The following is a 19,064-nucleotide window of genomic DNA, read 5'->3' on the forward strand; positions in this document are numbered from 1 at the left end:
GGAAGTTGAGGCAGGTGGATCACTTGAGTTCAGGAATTCGAGACAAGCCAGGCCAACATGGTGAAACCCTGTCTCTACTAAAAATACAAAAATTAGCCAGCATGGGCCAGATGCGATGGCTCACGCCTGTCCCAGCACTTTGGGAGGCCGAGGCAGGTGGATCACCTGAGGTTGGGAGTTCGAGACCAGCCCGACCAACATGGAGAAACCCCGTCTCTACTAAAAATACAAAATTAGCTGGGCATGGTGGTGCATGTCTGTAATCCCAGCTCTCGGGAGGCTGAGGCAGGAGAATCGCTTGAACCCAGGAGGCAGAGGTTGCGATGCGCCGAGATTGCGCCATTGCACTCCAGCCTGGGCAACAAGAGCCAAACTCCGTCTCAAAAACAAAACAAAACAAAAAAATTAGCCAGCATGGTGGCATGCACCTGTAGTCCCAGCTACTCAGGAGGCTGAGGCAGGAGAATTGCGTGAACCCAGGAGGCAGAAGTTGCAGTGAGCCAAGATCATGCCACTACACTCCAACCTGGGCAACAGAGTGAGACTCCGTCTCAAAAAGAAAAAAAAAAAGTTCACCTGCTAGCTGCCAGCAAATTTCATAGAATAGTGCCCAAGGAAAACCTTACCTGTTTGTATTATTAAGAAAAATTATCCATAACTTGGAAATAAAGCAAAATGATGGATGCCCATCTTCCATTTGATATACTGGTCATCTAATGGACCCACTCAAGGACTATCCCATTCTCTTTCTTTGACGTACTATTAACTTTTGATCAGGGTCCAGACTCTGTGAAGCTACATCTTTCTTAATTTAGAGATTCTCATGTCATGGAAATTTAAATGATTCCTGTGTGATAGAAAAAAACAACTGCAAAGGTGACACTTTTATTGCTCTGTAAGATATTAACCAGCTTTGTATTTCAGTTAGTAATCTTATTCCAGTATTATGTATGAATTCTCTTTGAACCAGTTTTACCATCTTGTTGGCTCTCTCATTAATGAGTTAATAAATCTTCATCACATACTCCTTCTATATTTTTATGAGACTCATGTTTTTAACTTTTTGAAAGGGTACCTTAAAAACTATCCATGATCAAACATGGATTTAGTGATAGAAGTGAACCTAGAAAACTCATCCTGAGTGGAGATTGATCCAGCAACAACATCTTAGCATTTGGCCACAAAATGCTTCCTTCTCCTGATGTTCTCAGAACATGCGCTCTGTGTGGCTTACAAAAATCTCCAGGCCCTTTGCCCACGAGGTCTAATCCAAGTGCCTTTTAAATCCACTCCATGATAATGACAGGGAATGCCAAATTGAGTAACTGGAGGAGTCAAATTTACACACTAGGGTAGTTACAGTCACAGTTACTTACCTTAAGCAATTAGATATTTGGGTAAATCCAATTTTACCAATCAGTCTTCTGCCATCATTGACTCCCACAATCACTTCAGAGACACTTTATCATCATGTGGAGCTCTTCTGCCATCAAGTGGGACTCCTGACACTTTGGCCAGGGACCTTTTTCTATTTGTTGTTACCCCTCTCAGTGTCAAGTACTCCCATAATGATCTATAGAAGTCTAGAATATAAGCTAGTAGCTTTGCTATTTAAAGAAACCCTGCAGTGAATTCACTTCTAGAGCAAATAATTTTCCAGAGAGTTTAACTGCTTAGTAGGTTGGTATATAGTAGGTTTGTTCAGAGTGGGATTGTGTTCATAGGTCCTGATTTCTTCAAAGAGGGACATAGCAAAACTGTTATCTAAGGCTATATATATACAAAGATATATATATATGGCAGAGTATGGCAGAATATATATATATTCGGCAGAGGTGATAATAATGATGAAGTCCAAGGTGAATGCCCATGTTTTTTGATATGAGATGATCAGATTAATCTGAGGAATAACAATTAGTTTGGCATTTTTGTTTCTCTCACCTCCATGGAAGCAGAATTTGCAAGTGAGTCAGCTCCTTCCTGGGAGTTTGCTGGCTTAGGAAATGTCTGTCTTGTTTCCACAGTGGATCCTGTAATACTGAGGAGCAGATGGTGTTTCTTCCAGCATGGTAAACCTTTTCCAAAAAGGATGGGAGGATAGAAGGAATTAGGTCCATCAGCATTCTAATCTCTATGACAGTCTTGTGGGTGAAATTAGATTCTAGGAACCATTTTAAAGGACCAGCTAATCAGGACTTTTTTTATTTTTATTTTTGTTTTTTTTGAGACAGAGTCTCATTCTCTTGCCCAGGCTGGTGTGCTATGATGTGATCATAGCTCACTGCAGCCTCTAACTGCTGGGCTTAAGCCATCCTCCCACTTCAGCTGCCCAAGTGTCTGGGACTGCAGGTGCACACTGCCATGCCGGCTAACTTCTAAATTTTTTGTAGAGATGGGTCTGGCCATGTTGCCCAGGCTGGTCTCAAACTCATGGCCTCAAGCAATCCTTCTGCCTTGACCTCCCAAAATGCTAGGATTATAGGTATGAGCCGCTGTGCCCAGCCAGAACCTATTCTTATGAAGGGATCTGGGTTTGTGTCATCAACACTATACATACACCTTGGCCTTCTTCATAGAGCCAGAAACCTCAAGTTTGGAAGAGAATTTGCACATCACCTGATCCAGTGTCCCATCTTATAAAGGAATCATGTCCATCAAGGCTACCAGCTGGTTGGTCAGCCTTTCCCTGAAATAGGGAACTCAGTTTTTCCGAGTCCTCTAACCCAGACTTCGGATAGATCTCTTAGAAAGTTCTTCTGCCACTTCCTCCCAGTGCTGACGGTTTTATTCCTTAGAGTCTGTTGCAAATTTTCCTCTGCCAATTTGGTAATTATCAGTAATTATTTTAGTAGACGTAGTTAAAATAGGTGAAGTTCGTAGGTCTCCTCCCTCATGACATTGAAACTAGGTATTATACTTAAGGAAAACAAGCCTCAGGATGGATTCTTCCCTCACCAAAATATTTCTTAGCAAGCAGACACAGTACTAGTTGGAAAACTTGTTCTATAAACACAATGAAGCACCCATTTCCTGTTCACTTGGGCATTCCAATCAGCACCTTGCATAATATTCTAGTGGCAGGATTCAGGTGACCTTGCAGTCAGATCAGATTAAAACAAACAAATAAAAAAAGTGGTTTTTAAAATGCATTCCCTGAACCACCACCAGCAGCAGCATCAGAGAATGAGAATCTTAGAAATGCAAATTGCTAGGCCCTACCCCAGAATCACTTACTACATCAGCAATCTGAGTTTTAACAAGCCCTACCCATGAGAACCGGTCAGGAAACTCCCGTAACCATGACAGAATCAAGGAGCAAATGTAAGCCTTAGGTTAATGGCATACTCAGACTCACTACACACACACACACACACACACACACACACACACACACACACACACATCTGGCTTATGTGGGATGGTAGTACATTTACAGTATTTCTAGCCAATTTTTATATTTTGGACATTCATTCCACCGATAAAAAATTATTCCTAACATCCATTAGGTTAATTAGTAAACCATTCCATAGATCACAGGCAAAGGGAGTTGAAGCACGAATAGTAGCTATCTCAGAAATGTGAGTTCCTGATATAACTCTTTCAAATGCTAACTGCCTATCCTAGAAGTCTGTATCTCTGCTTAGGGTACCATGACTGTTTACTAACCACCTCTTGGGTACAGATTACAACTAATACGTTCATGTCAATGAATTTTAAGTTAAATTACAATTTAATGGCTAACATTGAACCAGTCTAGTATCTATTCCTTGCAGTAACCAGAGTCATGCTCTGTCTTCTTTTCTCCAAGCTAAATACCCTCATACCCTCAATCATTTTTAGCATAATGGGATTTCAAAGCCCTAGACCAAACTGTTCTCCTCCCAGCTTTAAGGTAACTACAAATGAATGAGTATGAACCTGTGATTCAGGAAATCACTTGTTCTGTGGACTTCAGATCCCAGGATAAAGGTACCTACACACACCCTAAATGTTCCACTTCTATTCCCTGAGCCACCACACCCTAGACCTTGCTCAAACTCAGAGCCTCTCTTTGCCAAGCTTCCCTCGCCTAGGTTTGCACCCTCTACATGGGTCAGACATATGGAAACATAGGCAAGAATGTGGGTGTGTGATCCATCCCCTTATCTATAGCAATGAATTCCCCAGTATAGCACATATACCTTCAGTGGCTGGCGAAATGAGCTTAGGAGGATGATAGATGAAATTTGCAATATACATTTTAGTAATTGTGTGTCTACTTTAATGTATATTAAACAAACATAATTAGCCATAACATTTCTGATTTTATATATAATTACTTAGAATGAGGCTGGGTTTGAAAGGTGCGTTAAAATCAATGATTTTAAAAAGACTTAGTGAATTAACAACGTAGTGTGCATTTATGCCTAAATTGTGAAGAAAACATAAGAGGCCCAGGGTTTTGGAAAAACTATTCACAAGGATAATGAGTTCAGGGTATGGGGGCCCTGGCCAGAGTTGTCTTCACCATAAGTACTTTTTCTAGGAAAACAGAAATTATGTTGATCAGCATTATTTACCTGCCAAACTGTTCATCTTTTCTCCAGAAGGCAGTAAAAAATAACACAAAGTGCCAAAACACAATGAGTTTAGCAACACAAACACCACTGATTCTTTGATAAATACCATACAGCTCATATGCCTGCTTTTAATTCGGGAGAGAAAGCCTTCTATACCAAGACCAGCACCCACCAGAGAAGATCTAAGTCAGAAAAAAGTAGAGTTTTAGTTTTGCTATGGAAGGATGATATCATGAAATATAAAAATAGCAATTGTCTGAAATTAACAGTAGGAAAAAGACAGGCTACATTGGCCTTAGTCCTGTTATTTTTATATATTCTAAAAACATTCTCAACTAGCACAGACAAGTCCCTTCCTCTCCACTATTTTGATGTTTGCCATTTCAAGGATACCTTAAGGTGAGCCCTAGATTGGGACTTAAAGATTCAGGCTCTGCATGACTCTGTAGTTTCAAATTACTCCACCTTTCTGAGCTTCCCTTCCTCCTGTGACAAATGACACCCAGTAACCCTCAAGTTCTAGCCATTCTGTGATATTTTGGATGTGGAGTCTTCAAATCCAAGTAAGTTCAGCCAAGCTGAGAATACAGAGAATTTTTGTTCTTTTTCCCCTCTTTTCCTGATTCAGTGGTTTGCTGATTCCTCTAAGTACATGGCGTCCAGTTATCCCTATGTGATTAAAAAAAAATAGCTCATAAACAAGTGGAAGTTGCCTTCGGTTGGATTCCTCAGAAGCAGACCCTTAGACAGGGATTTATGTGATAACGATTTATTAAGGCAGTGCTCGCAGGAGAAACCAGAAAGGGAGTTTGGAGAAGGACAGTGGGGACAGAAGGAAGCCAAGCCAAGGAGCGCCTGCTGGCAGGGTCCCAACTTTGCCATGATCCTGAGAGAATCTTTGGAGTCTACATTACACCTTATGGTTTGTCTCACCTTAAGGCACAGAAGCAGTACAGGAGCTAGTTTTTTGTCCTCCTCTGCCAGTCAGTTATTAGCTAGGGGCCTGCTCTGGGTGTGGGCGGTGGGGGGAGTAGTGGGTCAAAAGCTCCCAGGTAATTGCTGCCACTCTCAGTGGATCAGGCGAAGCAACCCTGGGGTGCTCCTTTTTTTTTGAGACAGAGTCTCGCTCTGTCGCCCAGGCTGGAGTGCAGTGGCACAGTCTCAGCTTACTGCAAGCTCCGCCTCCCAGGTTCTTGCCATTCTCCTGCCTCAGCCTCCCGAGTAGCTGGGACTACAGGCGCCCGCCACCACGCCTGGCTAATTTTTTTGTATTTTTAGTAGAGACGGGGTTTCAGTGGCTTAGCCAGGATGGTCTCGATCTCCTGACCTCATGATCCGCCCGCCTCGGCCTCCCAAAGTGCTGGGATTACAGGTGTGAGCCACCGCACTGGGCCAACCCTGGGGTGTTCTTACAAAGAGGGTCACAGGCACAGAAACACGGAGATGACCACAAAGAACCCCTAAGGGAGCTGAGCAGGTCCCCAATAACCGACTGCTGAAGGCAAAACTGTTACTAAGCCTGAATACACACCAGCTTCCTTCCAGGTGTTGGTGTGGTCATAGCAGCACAGAAATAGTTTGGTTTTCATGAGAATGGTGGGAGTGGGGTCTTTCTGTTTGGTCTTAGATTCTGTCTGTTCACGCACTCCTGAGAGGAATCATTTCGTTTAGGGTATAACAAGACTTTCTTTTATTGTGGCCAAGTGTTAGCCCCACAGAAGATTACTCATCTCCCAAGAACCGAGCTGTGTACCTCACAATACATTTTCATCAGTTCTGTCCTAGGAAGGGGAAGGAAGAGACCCAAACGCAAAGGTTTCTTGTGAGAGCTCCTAGAACCATCCCTTAGGGGCGGTTCTCCACTCCAGCTTCGGGCTGGATGCGGCTGCACTAACAGTAGCACTCTGTAAATATTGATTAAATGAATGAACCTGTTACCGTGGTTTGTTTAACTATGAACAATCAATGAAACAAGATTGGGGCCCCTCTTCTCTCTCTCCTCGTCAGTGAGGCCACCATGCACTGGCTCCTAAGTAAACAATCAGGAACTGTTGCATAATACAAACCACAGGGCTAAATACCCATTTAGCCACATTTGCAAAACAGACAAAAGAAACATTGGCATTTTCGAAAAAGAGAGATTTAGGCATAATCAGTGTTGGTTGTGGCTGGATGCCCTGTTACAACTAAGAAATGCCAATGCTGGCTGCATTTCAATGCCAGGCCTCCCCAGACCCAGCACCCTAAAATGCAAAACCCAAGCAGAGGCCACTTTTCACGATGCTGTCACTAATCCTGGACTAGCCCAGGGAAGGGGCATATCAGGGAAGCCAGACTTCCCTTCTCAGAAGAAACCAGATCAAGACTGTGTCTATTTATATCCAGACATACAGATATAGAATCCCATTTAGGAATGGTATGGGGTGGAATGTTCTGGGAAATAGATTAGCCAAGTTTGAAAGGAATTGGGCTTTAATGCTAGTGCCTCTTCTCAGAGACACTGTGGGAGAGGGTGACAATTCTGTGGGCTGGTTAAAGTACTTGTCACTTGAGATTGTTCTTCAGCCAAATTCTCCTATAAGAAGCATATTAATGGTGTTTAACACATACTATGTCATCAAATATTGAAAACAACCTGGTGAGAAGGAAAAGGGACCACCCCCTCAGATCAAGATGGCCTCCTCAATGCTGGGGAACCACGTTCTTGTGTTTTGGGATAGTTTATCATAAGGTTACCAGAGTTTCCCACTGGATCCTTGCAAAGACCTTCAGCCCTAAGTCATGCTACACATGGATCCTTCCACTCTGGGGGAGCATAAGAAGGACCTGTGGTTGTCGTTGAAAATGCAGGTACTAGCCCGACCTCCACAGATTGCTTTCCACAGGTAATGTAACTGGGAATCTGAATTTTAGCAAGCAACTAAAAAAGATTTTGAGGCAAGGAGATCTCAGACCATGATTTTATTTTATTTTTTTTTTTTGAGACGGAGTCTCGCTCTGTTGCCCAGACTGGAGTGCAGTGGCGCGATCTTGGCTCACTAAGAGGCCCTGTTATGAGCCATTGTGACTCATCTGTTATCCAGACAAGGGGTGTAAAATAGATGCAAGTTGGTATATCAATTCATTCACAAGACATGTGTTCATCATATTTGAAATATAATCTTTTGATTTAACTAGGAAGTAGTTTAAAACCAGTATTTCCTGCTATGAAATGAGGAGATTGAATTTCATGCACAGGAATATTCAAAAATACAATAACAAGGAGCCAAGTCCATCCCATGCTTTAGAAAATTTACAACTATGAACATGGCAGATTTATGAAGTGTCCATTCTTAGTGATAGAAATGTAAACAGAAACTTACAACATGTTATCTGCTGAAAGTACTTTTTGCTCTGGTCCTTAGTTTGCCTTAAGACATAAGCTTTAATTATTTGCAGAGGAAGAAGAATAATTTATCAGTACCATCCACAGAGTCTCCAGTGCGCAAAATCCTCAGTCTCTTCTTCCTCTATCTTATAGAACAAGACTTCACAAACCCTGTTATTTGGGAGAGACAGACCATCGTCAGTGTGCTTTTTCTAATAACTATCTTCTCTTTGTTTCTGAATACAAGAATTTATCTCATGGAAATCAGTCATTTTGTCCACCCTCCAGTGCAGGGCACCATTAGGAGACTCAGAACCCATGGCCCCATGGAGCTTTCAGTCAGCTTGGGAAGTAAATGATGTTGGGAGTCTGTAGGACATGTGAATTGGCGAGGTTAAAATAACATCACGTGGTCAAGAGTGGAGCACAGGCACAGAATCACCCCCAAGGTGGGAACTCCACCTGTCACACCTACCAGCCTAATATGGAGACAATGTGATTTAGGGCGGCACTTCTCAAACTTAGTGCTTGATACGTTGTTCAGTAAGTGATCCAATCCAGTAAGTCTGGGGTGGAACTTCTAACAAGCTCCCAGGTGAGGCTGATGCTGGTCTGGGGAACACATTTGGAGTACCAAAGGTTTGGGGGTTTCTATATAATCCCCCTAGTTTTATATAAAGTTCTTAGTTTGATTCCTATCACATTGCAAGTTCTTGACAAATAACTATTATTATGAAGAGCGTTTTGACAACTAACAGTTGTGTGGCATAGAATGTTAGAATAGATGCAGCTGATTTTGCCTAACAGGGAAAGGCTGCTTCAAACCTGGGGCAAATTCTGATGATTCAGAAAATGGAAGGAATCACCTCTCCACCAGTTTCACTCACCCCTTCAATGAGGGGACTTAGGGCGTTGTCTCAGCAGCAGTCACTGTGCTTAACTATTCCCTTAGAATAAGTGCTTTGCATCTTACAGTTGCATTCTCTTCAAGAAATTTCATCCAGTGAAAATAATAACACCAAACCCATTTTTGATCATATTCCCATGCCATTACAGTCAGGGAAAGAGATTATTAGTCTCCAAACAAATCCAAGTACTGGCTCTTTCTGGAGAGCAAGAATAGAAACCCAGAGAAAAAAAGGTGGCTACTGTGAACCAAATGAGAGCACATTAACTCACGACTTAGATGCTTAGATGCACTAGTTTGATGTCGTTGCTGTTGTTTTGGTTTGTTTGATGAAGATGAGAGACATAAGGCTAAGAGAAATGAATATTTGATTGGATTGAGTTTGACTAAGGTTGTGCAACATGAATAACAGCGGAACAGGGTTATGGTAGCAATACTTATCTTCAATATTGATAAAAGCAATAATGCACTATGAAAAGGTAGCAATCATGGACCTCTAAACATGACAACACAGCTGCAAAACGTAAAGAGTAAAAATGGGCTGAAATAGAAGAAATTGATGGAGCGAACTCACTGTCGAAGACCTGAACACACCCCTTTCAGAAATCAATAGGTCAAACTGACTAGCGAATTTAGAGAGTTTGAAAACATAAACCTTCCTTTTCTGCTTGATTTGATATCAATAGGTAGGTAGTTAGAGTCAAAGACAGAATGGACTTTCTTTTCAGACACAAATTAAACATTCACAGCCATTGGCCATGTGTTAGGGCACAAAGGAAATCTCAACAAATTCCACAAAGTAAAAATCTATGGGCCACTTTCAACATAGTGAAAATAAAACTAGAGATTACAAAAAAAACTCTAATATTTAAATCTTAACATCACATTTTCAAATAACTCTTGCATTAGAGAGAAAGTTAAAACTGAAATTTAAAACTATATAGAAATAAATAACAAAGAACATACTATATGACAAAGCCTGTAAGATACAGCCACAGTAACACATAGAGGACAATTTATAGCAATAAGTATATTATACCCAAAACAAGAAAAATGCCAAGTAAATGAGTCATTTGTGAATTTTCAAATTACCCTTGACACTGAAGAATAACTGCAGCCTGCCCACCTTGAAGCAAGTATCTTGACAGTGACAGACCCTCAGATGTTTCCGTTTCTGATGTTAAACATCTGTCTCAGATGTTTCTGTCTCCCACCACTACTCCTGGGGCTGGGAACATTTGTCCGCAGCTGGTTGCAGAAGTTAGAAATTGTTTTGAGGGCCACAAGGGCACCCTATAACCTTGCAATCAATCATATAGATTAAATCTGATTTGCAATCCTAAAACCCTATAGGAATAGCTGATCAAAGGCAAATTTGCTTTTACATCTTGTATTTTACTTCATGCATTGTTTTAAAATATGTTCCAGAAGTCCGGCATGGTGGCTCACGCCTGTAATCCCAGCACTTTGGGAGGTCGAGGCAGGTGGATCACTTGAGGTCAGGAGTTCGAGACCAGCCTGGCCAACATAGTGAAATCCCATCTCTACTAAAAATACAAAACTAGCCAGGCATGGTGCGCCTGCCTGTACTCCCAGTTACTCGGGAGGCTGAGGTTGCACTTGAACCCGGGAGGTGGAGGTTGCAGTGAGCCAAGATTGTGCCACCGCACTCCCACCTGGGCGACAGAGAAAGACTCCGTCTTAAAAATAAAAAATTAAAAATAAACTATGTTTCAGAAAACACTAACCCCATCTTAGAAGTTCCATGAAAAGGGGATTTTACAGACACATATGAACAGAAAAAAATATACTGTGTGTGTCTATAGGAAATGTATAATGCTCTGGGGATATTAAGATTGATTTTGAAAAATTTCAGAATTTTTGCTTGAGTCTTTTTAGGCTAAGGATCTGTAAATATTTTCTGCACAGAGCCAGGTAGTAACTATTTTCAGCTTTTGGGGGCATATGGTCTTTCCACTCAACTCTGTTGTAGAGTGAAAGGAGCCATTGACAACAGATAAACAAATGGATGTGTGTGTGCTCCAGTAAAACTTTATTTATGGACCCTAAAATTTGAATTTCATGTAATTTTCACGTGTCACAAAATTTTTTCTCTGAGTCTTTTAAATCATTTTAAAAATGTAAAAACCATCCTCAGCTCAAGGCCAATACAAAAACAGCTGGATTTGGCCTGTGGGCCCTAACTTCCCCAAAGCCCCTGGTTAATGTAGCCTGCCCCTTGTTTGCCACTCTATGTAACTATAGGACTCCAGCCCGGCATGGTAGCTCACGCCTATAATCTCAGCACTTTGGGAGACCAAGGCGGGCGGATCACCTGAGGTCAGGAGTTCGAGACCAGCCTGACCAACATGGAGAAACCCCGTCTCTACTAAAAATACAAAATTAGCCTGGCGTGGTGGTGCATGCCTGTAATCCCAGCTACTTGGGAGGCCGAGGGAGGAGAATTGCTTGAAATCTGGGAGGCAGAGGTTGTTGTGAGCCAAGATCACGCCATTGCACTCCAGCCTGGGCAACAAGAGCGAACCTCTATTTCAAAAACAACAACAACAAAAAACTGTAGGACTCCCACCACCCCACCTGGTGATGCTCATGAACATCCCAGGAGAGAAGGTCCTACAGACCAGAGCTACTCAACGTGTGCTCTGTGAACTAGCAGCTTCAGCATCACCTGAAGGCTGGCTGGAAATGCAGAATCAGCTGGCCACGGTGGCTCACGCCTGTAATACCAGCACTTTGGGAGGCCAAGGCAGGTGGATCTCTTGAGGTCAGGAGTTCAAGACCAGCCTGGCCAACATGGTGAAACCCTATCTCTACTAAAAATACAAAAAATTAGCTGGGTATGGTGGTATGCGCCTGTAATCCCAGCTGCTTGGGAGGCTGAGGCAGCAGAATCACTTGAACCCGCGAGGCAGAGGTTGCAGTGAGCTGAGATGGCGCCACTGCACTCCAGCCAAGGTGACAGAGTAAAACTCTGTCTCAAAAGAAAGAAAGAAAGAAATGCAGAATCAGTGACCCCATTTCAGACCAGCTGAATTAGAATCCCTGAGGGTGGGTCCCAGCAATCCATTTTAACAAGGTTTCTGCATATTCTGACTCTGGGGGAAGTTTCAGAAGCTCTGCCCTGGACCACACCTTGTAAAGTGCTGATTTGGGAACACTGAATGCTACATGGGAGTGTCAGAACAGTTCATCCATGTCAGTTAACATGAATTGAACTCTAACTAGGGGTCAGACCCTTTGCTAATAAGCACTGGTGATTTGAGATAATTAATTAGATACTGTTAGGCTCTTAATAGACTGGAGTTTGTCTTACAATCAGAGCCTCGGGGAATAGTTTTGTGTGGGTTTTCTTCCTAATTTCCTCTGCTTCCTAGTTTCCTCTTTCCACCTGCTCTGCAACACACAAGATGGCAGTTTAATGTGCTAATATGAGGGATGTATTACAGGCTGCCTTGATCATAAATGCCACTTCACTACTAACATCCTTTCAGCTACTGAAATTACTATTAATAAACATCCTTATGCCTCTTCAGCTGCTGTCTTTTAGAATGCTAACATGCATGAGTTTGGGGTTTATAGGAACAATTTATTAAACACTAGCAGTAAACATCCCAACAGAAGATCTGGAGGTACACTCAGCGCCCACTCTCCAGCCGTTCTTATTAGAAGAGGGGGAATTGCTTTTTCAGCTTTGAAATGCTGTGTGTTTGAGATCCATTGGATTCATCGGCCCTCCTCCCAAATCACAGATGAATCTCCATGTTTTAGAGCAGGACAAAGGTGTGGGAGCTCCTGGGGGAACCATGAAAGTGATGAAACCAAGGGTATCTGCCACATGGCTTCTCCGCCATCGCACCAGCTGCCCATCAGCCAGGCCTGGATAGGCTGCTGTCAGCTTGGAGCCAGGGTGCCCTACAGCTGTTCTTCACATGCTGAGAATAACATCTTTGAGAGGAGATTGCCAAGGAAACACAGGAAACTTGAGTATGTGTGAGAGAGAGAGAGAGCGAGAGAGAGAGAGAGAGAGCACGAGAGAGAGAGAGAGGGAGAGAGAGAGAGAAAGAGAAGAGAGAGAGCATGCACAGAAACATTCATCAGCAAATAGACCTGAAGGAGTGGGACAGAGCAATAGCACTACAGACCTGAAAGCACATGGACCCCTGCCTTCTAATAAACTGACCTGTGAAAAGGAAAGGTAAATGGCTTGCTTACGCTGAAGATAGACATTTTCCCCCCAGGAACCCAGCAGCAAAATGTAAAGATGGAGCGCGGGGCCAGAAGGCACTTTCGTTTGTCTCCTTGTTGTACTCCTGTGAGAGGTGCTGCTTGGAGACTTGAGGCTCAGGCACTCTGCTGGTTTCCCTGGTTTCAAGCTTCCATGGGTGCTCAGCACCACAGCAACATGCCTTGTGCCCAGCCGTTAGTAGAGGAAAGCTGATTAACAAATACTGAGTTTGTTCCCCTCTTAGCCAAGGGTGTGGGGCTGTCCTGAATTAGTGAGGCTTTCTGAATATTAAGCTCCACATCCTTTTTTACAAAAAAGGTTGGCCTGAACTTTTCTGTAGTTTATTCCCCTCAACAGCCCCATGAGATTGGTATTGTTTGTCCTGTTGAGAAAACTAAAGCTCAGAGATGGCGATGAACTTACCCAGACTCACCCAGCTTCTGAGCGCCAGAGCCAACAGTCCAGCTGGGTCTTTCTGACATCAATGCCTTTATCCACCCACTCCACTAAACTATGGTCCGTAGTCTACTCAACTTCCCCACGGGTCCACTGCTTTATTCTGGAGGGTAGATGCCCAGTCACTTGGGAATACTGAAATTTCATTTCTGTGCATCTTAAGATTCTGGAGTGACTTGGTGTAAATTCCTTCCAGTGTCTGTTTTCTAGATCCTAATTTCTAAAATGGAGACATGGAAATAAAGTCTCATGTATTTAAATAAAACACAGTGTTCACATCTCTACATCATCTCATGAGCACATGTTCTAGTGGCCAGAACAGGCATTCGAAAATTAGCAGGCTCATAGTAAGATGCTCTGTCAGTTATTAAATGACTGCCCATAAAGCTAACCTCACATAAACTTACTCCATTATTTGTTTAACGCCAGTGGTAGAATAAAGCAACCCTAAAGCTTTGTTATTTCTTTTTTTTACTCAGATTTCATATTTGTTGCTTTGCCCAGCAATCACTGAGTAGAGAACTGTGAAACCTGTTATCTCCAAAGAAGTTTCACTTTAGGATTCCTCTTAAGAACCCTAAAGAGTATGATTTTTTTTTCCACAAGAGCAATAAATTTGGAAAGTGATATTAATATGTACTAAAATTTCATCCTTGTTGAGAAAGCAGTAGAATCGTGGACCTGGAAGGCGAGATGGCAGAGCCTCCTCCCCCAGGATCAGATCTAGGACCTGCCTCTGGGAACTTTTGTTCCCTTGCCTCCCAATGAGTGTGTTCATGACTTTTTTTTCATACAGAATTTTCATTTTTATTTTTCCAAAAACTGATTCTCATTCTCATGCAAATAATAATAATAATAAACATGGTAGTGCCCCAAGGCCCTAAATCTAATTTCCTTTCCCAGCTTCGGTTTTCAATAGAAGGACAAACACAAATATGTTTTTTGGTTAGGAAATCATGCTCGTATGCAATGTTTCTGTTTCGTTTTAAGTTTCTTCAGGCATTTACTAGTTAGTGTAAAACAGGCTGCTATAACAAAACAACCCTCACATTTTCCATAGCATAATAGAAATATATTGTTTGCTCGCATAAGAGTTCAGGTGTTACTGGCCAGGAGTCATTTTCCTCCATGCAGGGATATGTCTCATGGTCTCATGGCTTAGCCATCCTTAAAGACTGTTTTTCTGGCAGAAGGAGAAAGAGAGGGAGGAGAATACCTGCTTCGGAACTGCCTTAGACTGACAGGGACACACATTGTTCTACTACCACTCATGGACTGTCTCTAGCCATAAAGCTCCACTTCCTTGCAATGGGAACTAGAAATGTAATTCCTGGCTGCACAGCCATTTCCCAGAGATCATGCTCTACCATGCAACAGTGAGGATAAAGTGCACAGTTGACCATCTCAGCTACAAGACAAGAGCCCATGCCTTCTTCAAATGTGCTACTCACAGAGAATTTTTCATTCTGTCAGATACCTACCCCATCGGGCCCTTTACCCCCTTCCCTTCGATGGCCTGGGGACGTGGCTTCCTCAGAAAGGCCTGTTACAAACCCATGGGCACCCATGATACCAGACATGTCCCCTAGTGTAATTATCATCACCCTGAATCATCTAATTAGACTGAATTCTGTAAAGGCAGGGAATTTGCCTATCTTGTCCATCGCTGTATCCCTAGTGCCTAACACTGCCTGGCATATTACAGGTGCTCAATAAATATTTGAGAAGGAAGAAGGGCTCTCTCTGGAATGGACTCAGTCCTTGTACCTGTTGTTTGCACCATGTGGGATTTCAAGAGAGTAGCCAAGAAATGGACTGGTCACCTTTCAGGACCAAGGACCCACCCTCTTTGGAGTGATAGCAGCTCACCCTCACACAAGCCCTTTTGGCAACCTCTGATGACGACTGAAATAGATGAAAGATTTTCTGCCTTTGGCTTCCACATGCTTCTAAACACAATGGAACACTATTCAACAACAAAAATTGAATGAACTATTGATACATGCTGCAATACAGATAAATCTCAAAATAATTATGCTAAGTGAAAGAAGGCAGACAAAAAGTAGTACATACTATGTGATTTTTATTTATATAAAATTATAGGAAATGCAAACTAATGCATAGTGACAGAAAGTAGATCAGGCTGGGTGCAGTGGCTCACGCCTGTAATCCCAGCACTTTGGGAGGCCAAGGCGGGCGTATCACAAGGTCAGGAGATCGAGACCATCCTGGCTAACACAGTGAAACCCTGTCTCCACTAAAAATACAAAAAATTAGACAGGCGTAGTGGCAGGCACCTGTAGTCCCAGCTACTCAGGAGGCTGAGGCAGGAGAATGGCGTGAACCCGGGAGGTGGAGCTTGCAGTGAGCTGAGATCGCGCCACTGCACTCTAGCCTGGGCGACAGAGCGAGACTCCATCTCAAAAAAATTTAAAAAAGAAAGTAGATCAGCAGTTTTCTGGGCATAGACATGTGGGATAGGGCAGAGGCCAGTGGGTGGGTAGGAGATTTGGAGGAGTAATGGCTATGTTCATTGTTTTGATTGCAGTCATGGTTTCCTGGGTGTATACATATGTCAAAACTTCTCAAGTTGTACACTTCAAATATGTGGGGTGGACTGTATATCTGTTATACCTTAATAGAGCTATTCAAATAAATAAATAAATAAATAAATAAATAAATAAATAAATAAATAAATGTGATGATAAAAGTACACTAACCCCAAACCACATCCCTCCAACCTCATCATTCCCAACCCTTGGGTAGTTTGTCTCTTTAAAAATATTTCACAGGTAGATAGGTGTCTATCTCCATAGCAGAATTGGCAAGTATGTATTTGTGGCATCTTTCGGAGAAACAGCACAATTCTGTTGACCCCTGTCTGAGCATGGCTTTCAGATCAGAAAACTGAGTCATGTGGACTGAGTATGGGCCATTTAGATTTTCTGGTCTTTGCACACACCTACATGAACATATATAAGCTCTCATATTTTCAAATCTACTTCTTCCCAGGTCCAGAGCCAAACCCGTCACTGAACCCCCAGCCCAGGCGCCCAGCCACTCCCCACCGCTACCATGGCCGAAGACGCAGACATGCGCAATGAGCTGGAGGAGATGCAGCGAAGGGCTGACCAGTTGGCTGATGAGGTAAGGAGTGGAGACCTAGGAAGGGAGGCAAAAGATGAAGGCCTGAGTGGTTTGTCTTATTCAGGTTCAGGTAGGGAAAGCCTTTCTTTCAATGTCTCAATTTCTTTAGAAAAAGTAATATGACTTTGATTTTCTGTACACCTAAGGCTTCTGTGGACCAGAATGAGTTGATTATAAAAGCTGCATACAAATTAATGTCTTGGCCCTAACTCTCAATTTCTAGAAATCTTGAGAAGTCAAGGTCCTCTAAGAAGAGAAAGCAATGTCTTTGGGTGCCTCAATTCAGTTCTATGCTGGAGAAGGCTCAGTTCTGAGAACAGATTGTTAACATTTTTGGGAACTTTGCAAGCTGGTTGCTAAATGCAGCCATTATTAAAATTGAATTATATAAACTGACAATTAGATAGATTCTATTAAAATCAAAAGTAATAAACACTCAAACTTCATCACTTCCTAATTATTTTGCTACATTTTACTATTATCCATGATCTTGAGATCCATCCATTTTATATGTAGGGTGGAAATAAGGTATAATAATGTGTTACCACGTATCTTTCCAACTTCATGATCAGTAATATGAAGTTGTAGCTTAAAATCAGGCAGAGCTGGGCACAGCAGCTCTCACCTGTGATCTCGGCTACTTAGGAGGCTGAGGCAGGAGGACTGCGAAGGCCAAAAGTTCACGACCAGCCTGAGCAACATAGAGAGACTCCCATCTCTAAAAATATTTAAAAATTTAAAAATCAGACAGAGTAAGAGTATTTATAACCCAAGAATCTGCAAATACTGCAGATCAGGGCTTGACTTATTGTTTTGCTGATTGTCTAGACTTTAAAAAGTAGAGAAAATATTAATAATGAGATTAAAGTTAAAAGTATGTATGTCTGCAGCCATTATACTATGAATAACACAAAAAGAGGAAATCTTCCAGTATTTGAAAATTATGATTCTCTAAGGCAAAGAAATCCTTTTGGTCATTCACAAATGAGTACAATTCCAACACATGCCTTCATTGTTTCATTTTCTTCTTACTCATTAGTATAAATGAAAATATCCAACCAATATTCATGTCAGAACTACTCTGGTTCATCACATGGTTAGCTATAGACACAAAAGTTCAGCAAAAATCAGTAAAAGCTTTCTGTGAGAATCAATTGGCTATGTGGAATTTACAATAAAGAGAGTATTGTATATTTTATTATTATTTATAAATTTTGTGCTATTCATCCTTTCTATCAGTAAAATAATAAACTTGAATACATGTATGTATTCGTATATTTTTCCCAGATACCCGGTAGTTAAACCTTTACCAGCAGACTGCTGCTTGCAGCCATTCTATTTCAAAAAGCAGCCGGCTGACAGCTCTTCCAGGGAAGTTAACATCCTTCAGGTCCCTGCAGAATCTTGTTCAAAATAAGTTTGTCAGTTAAAAGCAAAGCTTTGAGAAATCACACTGGTTGTTGGATTCTAGTCGTTTCAAAAGAACTGAGAAAAAAGTGACAACGCCGCGCCCGGGGGACCATTGCAGAGCTCAGCCTTTCCGTCTCATTTTTTCTTACCTAAGGATGAAGATAATAATTATTATTATCTTCAAACATGCTTGATTTTTTTCACCCTAAGGCGACAACTTAATTTGTATTGATAAGAACTTCCAATTGTGTTTCTAGGAGCTTTGTAAGAAACTTGATGTTATATTCATCTCGATTCATGAAAAATTATGTTCGTGTTTAAAATTTAATATTCCTGGCCCAAGGAGGCCAAATTAGTCCTCTGAGTATTTGAGATAATTTTTCATGCATTCTGAGCATGCAAAATTATCTTCTCCAGATTACTTCGTCTTTGATATCAAGATCAGCTTCATATGGTTTTGATTTTCTGAAGATAAGCTTTAATGTAATTGCTTTAGGGAATCTGATCATGTAAAAAGCCTGACAGGAAACAGTTAGTTTGAAAATGTAATGACGTTTTGTGTTTCACTTGCCAACTGAAAAGAATATGTGATAGAGACCATTTGTGTTTCTCAAGTAAATAAAGTATTTCTGATTTTCCAAGATCTCTGGATCCTGCACTCATAAAGTTTATGTTTGTTTATTTTTTAAATCTTAGTCGCTGGAAAGCACCCGTCGTATGCTGCAACTGGTTGAAGAGGTAAGAAGTGACAGTATTTTAAGATAAAGAAACAAATCCCTTATGCTGATATATCCTTTCCTAGTTGCTATTATGTTTCCTTAGGCCATGATCCCCTAGATTCCAGTGTGGATGTAGCCCATCAGAAAGGCTCAGAATGAGGGAGATGCTGTATTTAAGTTGCCAGATAGCCATGAAGACACCTTCGCCCTCCTTCCCAGCCCAAGCCACCTCTGTAGTCTGGTCTGGGAAGCA

The 19,064-nt window shown here is 41.9% G+C and overlaps 1 protein-coding gene across 4 annotated transcripts in view; it reads left to right on the forward strand.

The window, feature by feature from the left end:
• The window catches only part of SNAP25 (synaptosome associated protein 25), an 88,094-nt gene that overhangs the window by 40,162 nt on the left and 28,868 nt on the right, over positions 1 to 19,064 (forward strand). For all 4 annotated transcript variants that reach the window (XM_003252644.3, XM_003252645.3, XM_030821985.1 and 1 more), the window contains exons 2-3: positions 16,548 to 16,682; positions 18,789 to 18,830. In XM_003252644.3, the coding sequence (XP_003252692.1) occupies positions 16,611 to 16,682; positions 18,789 to 18,830 (114 nt within the window). In that variant the 5' untranslated portion in view covers positions 16,548 to 16,610. The remainder of the gene's footprint in view (positions 1 to 16,547; positions 16,683 to 18,788; positions 18,831 to 19,064) is intronic.

Source organism: Nomascus leucogenys, chromosome 11, assembly GCF_006542625.1.
Source record: "Nomascus leucogenys isolate Asia chromosome 11, Asia_NLE_v1, whole genome shotgun sequence".
NCBI lineage: Eukaryota > Metazoa > Chordata > Mammalia > Primates > Hylobatidae > Nomascus > Nomascus leucogenys.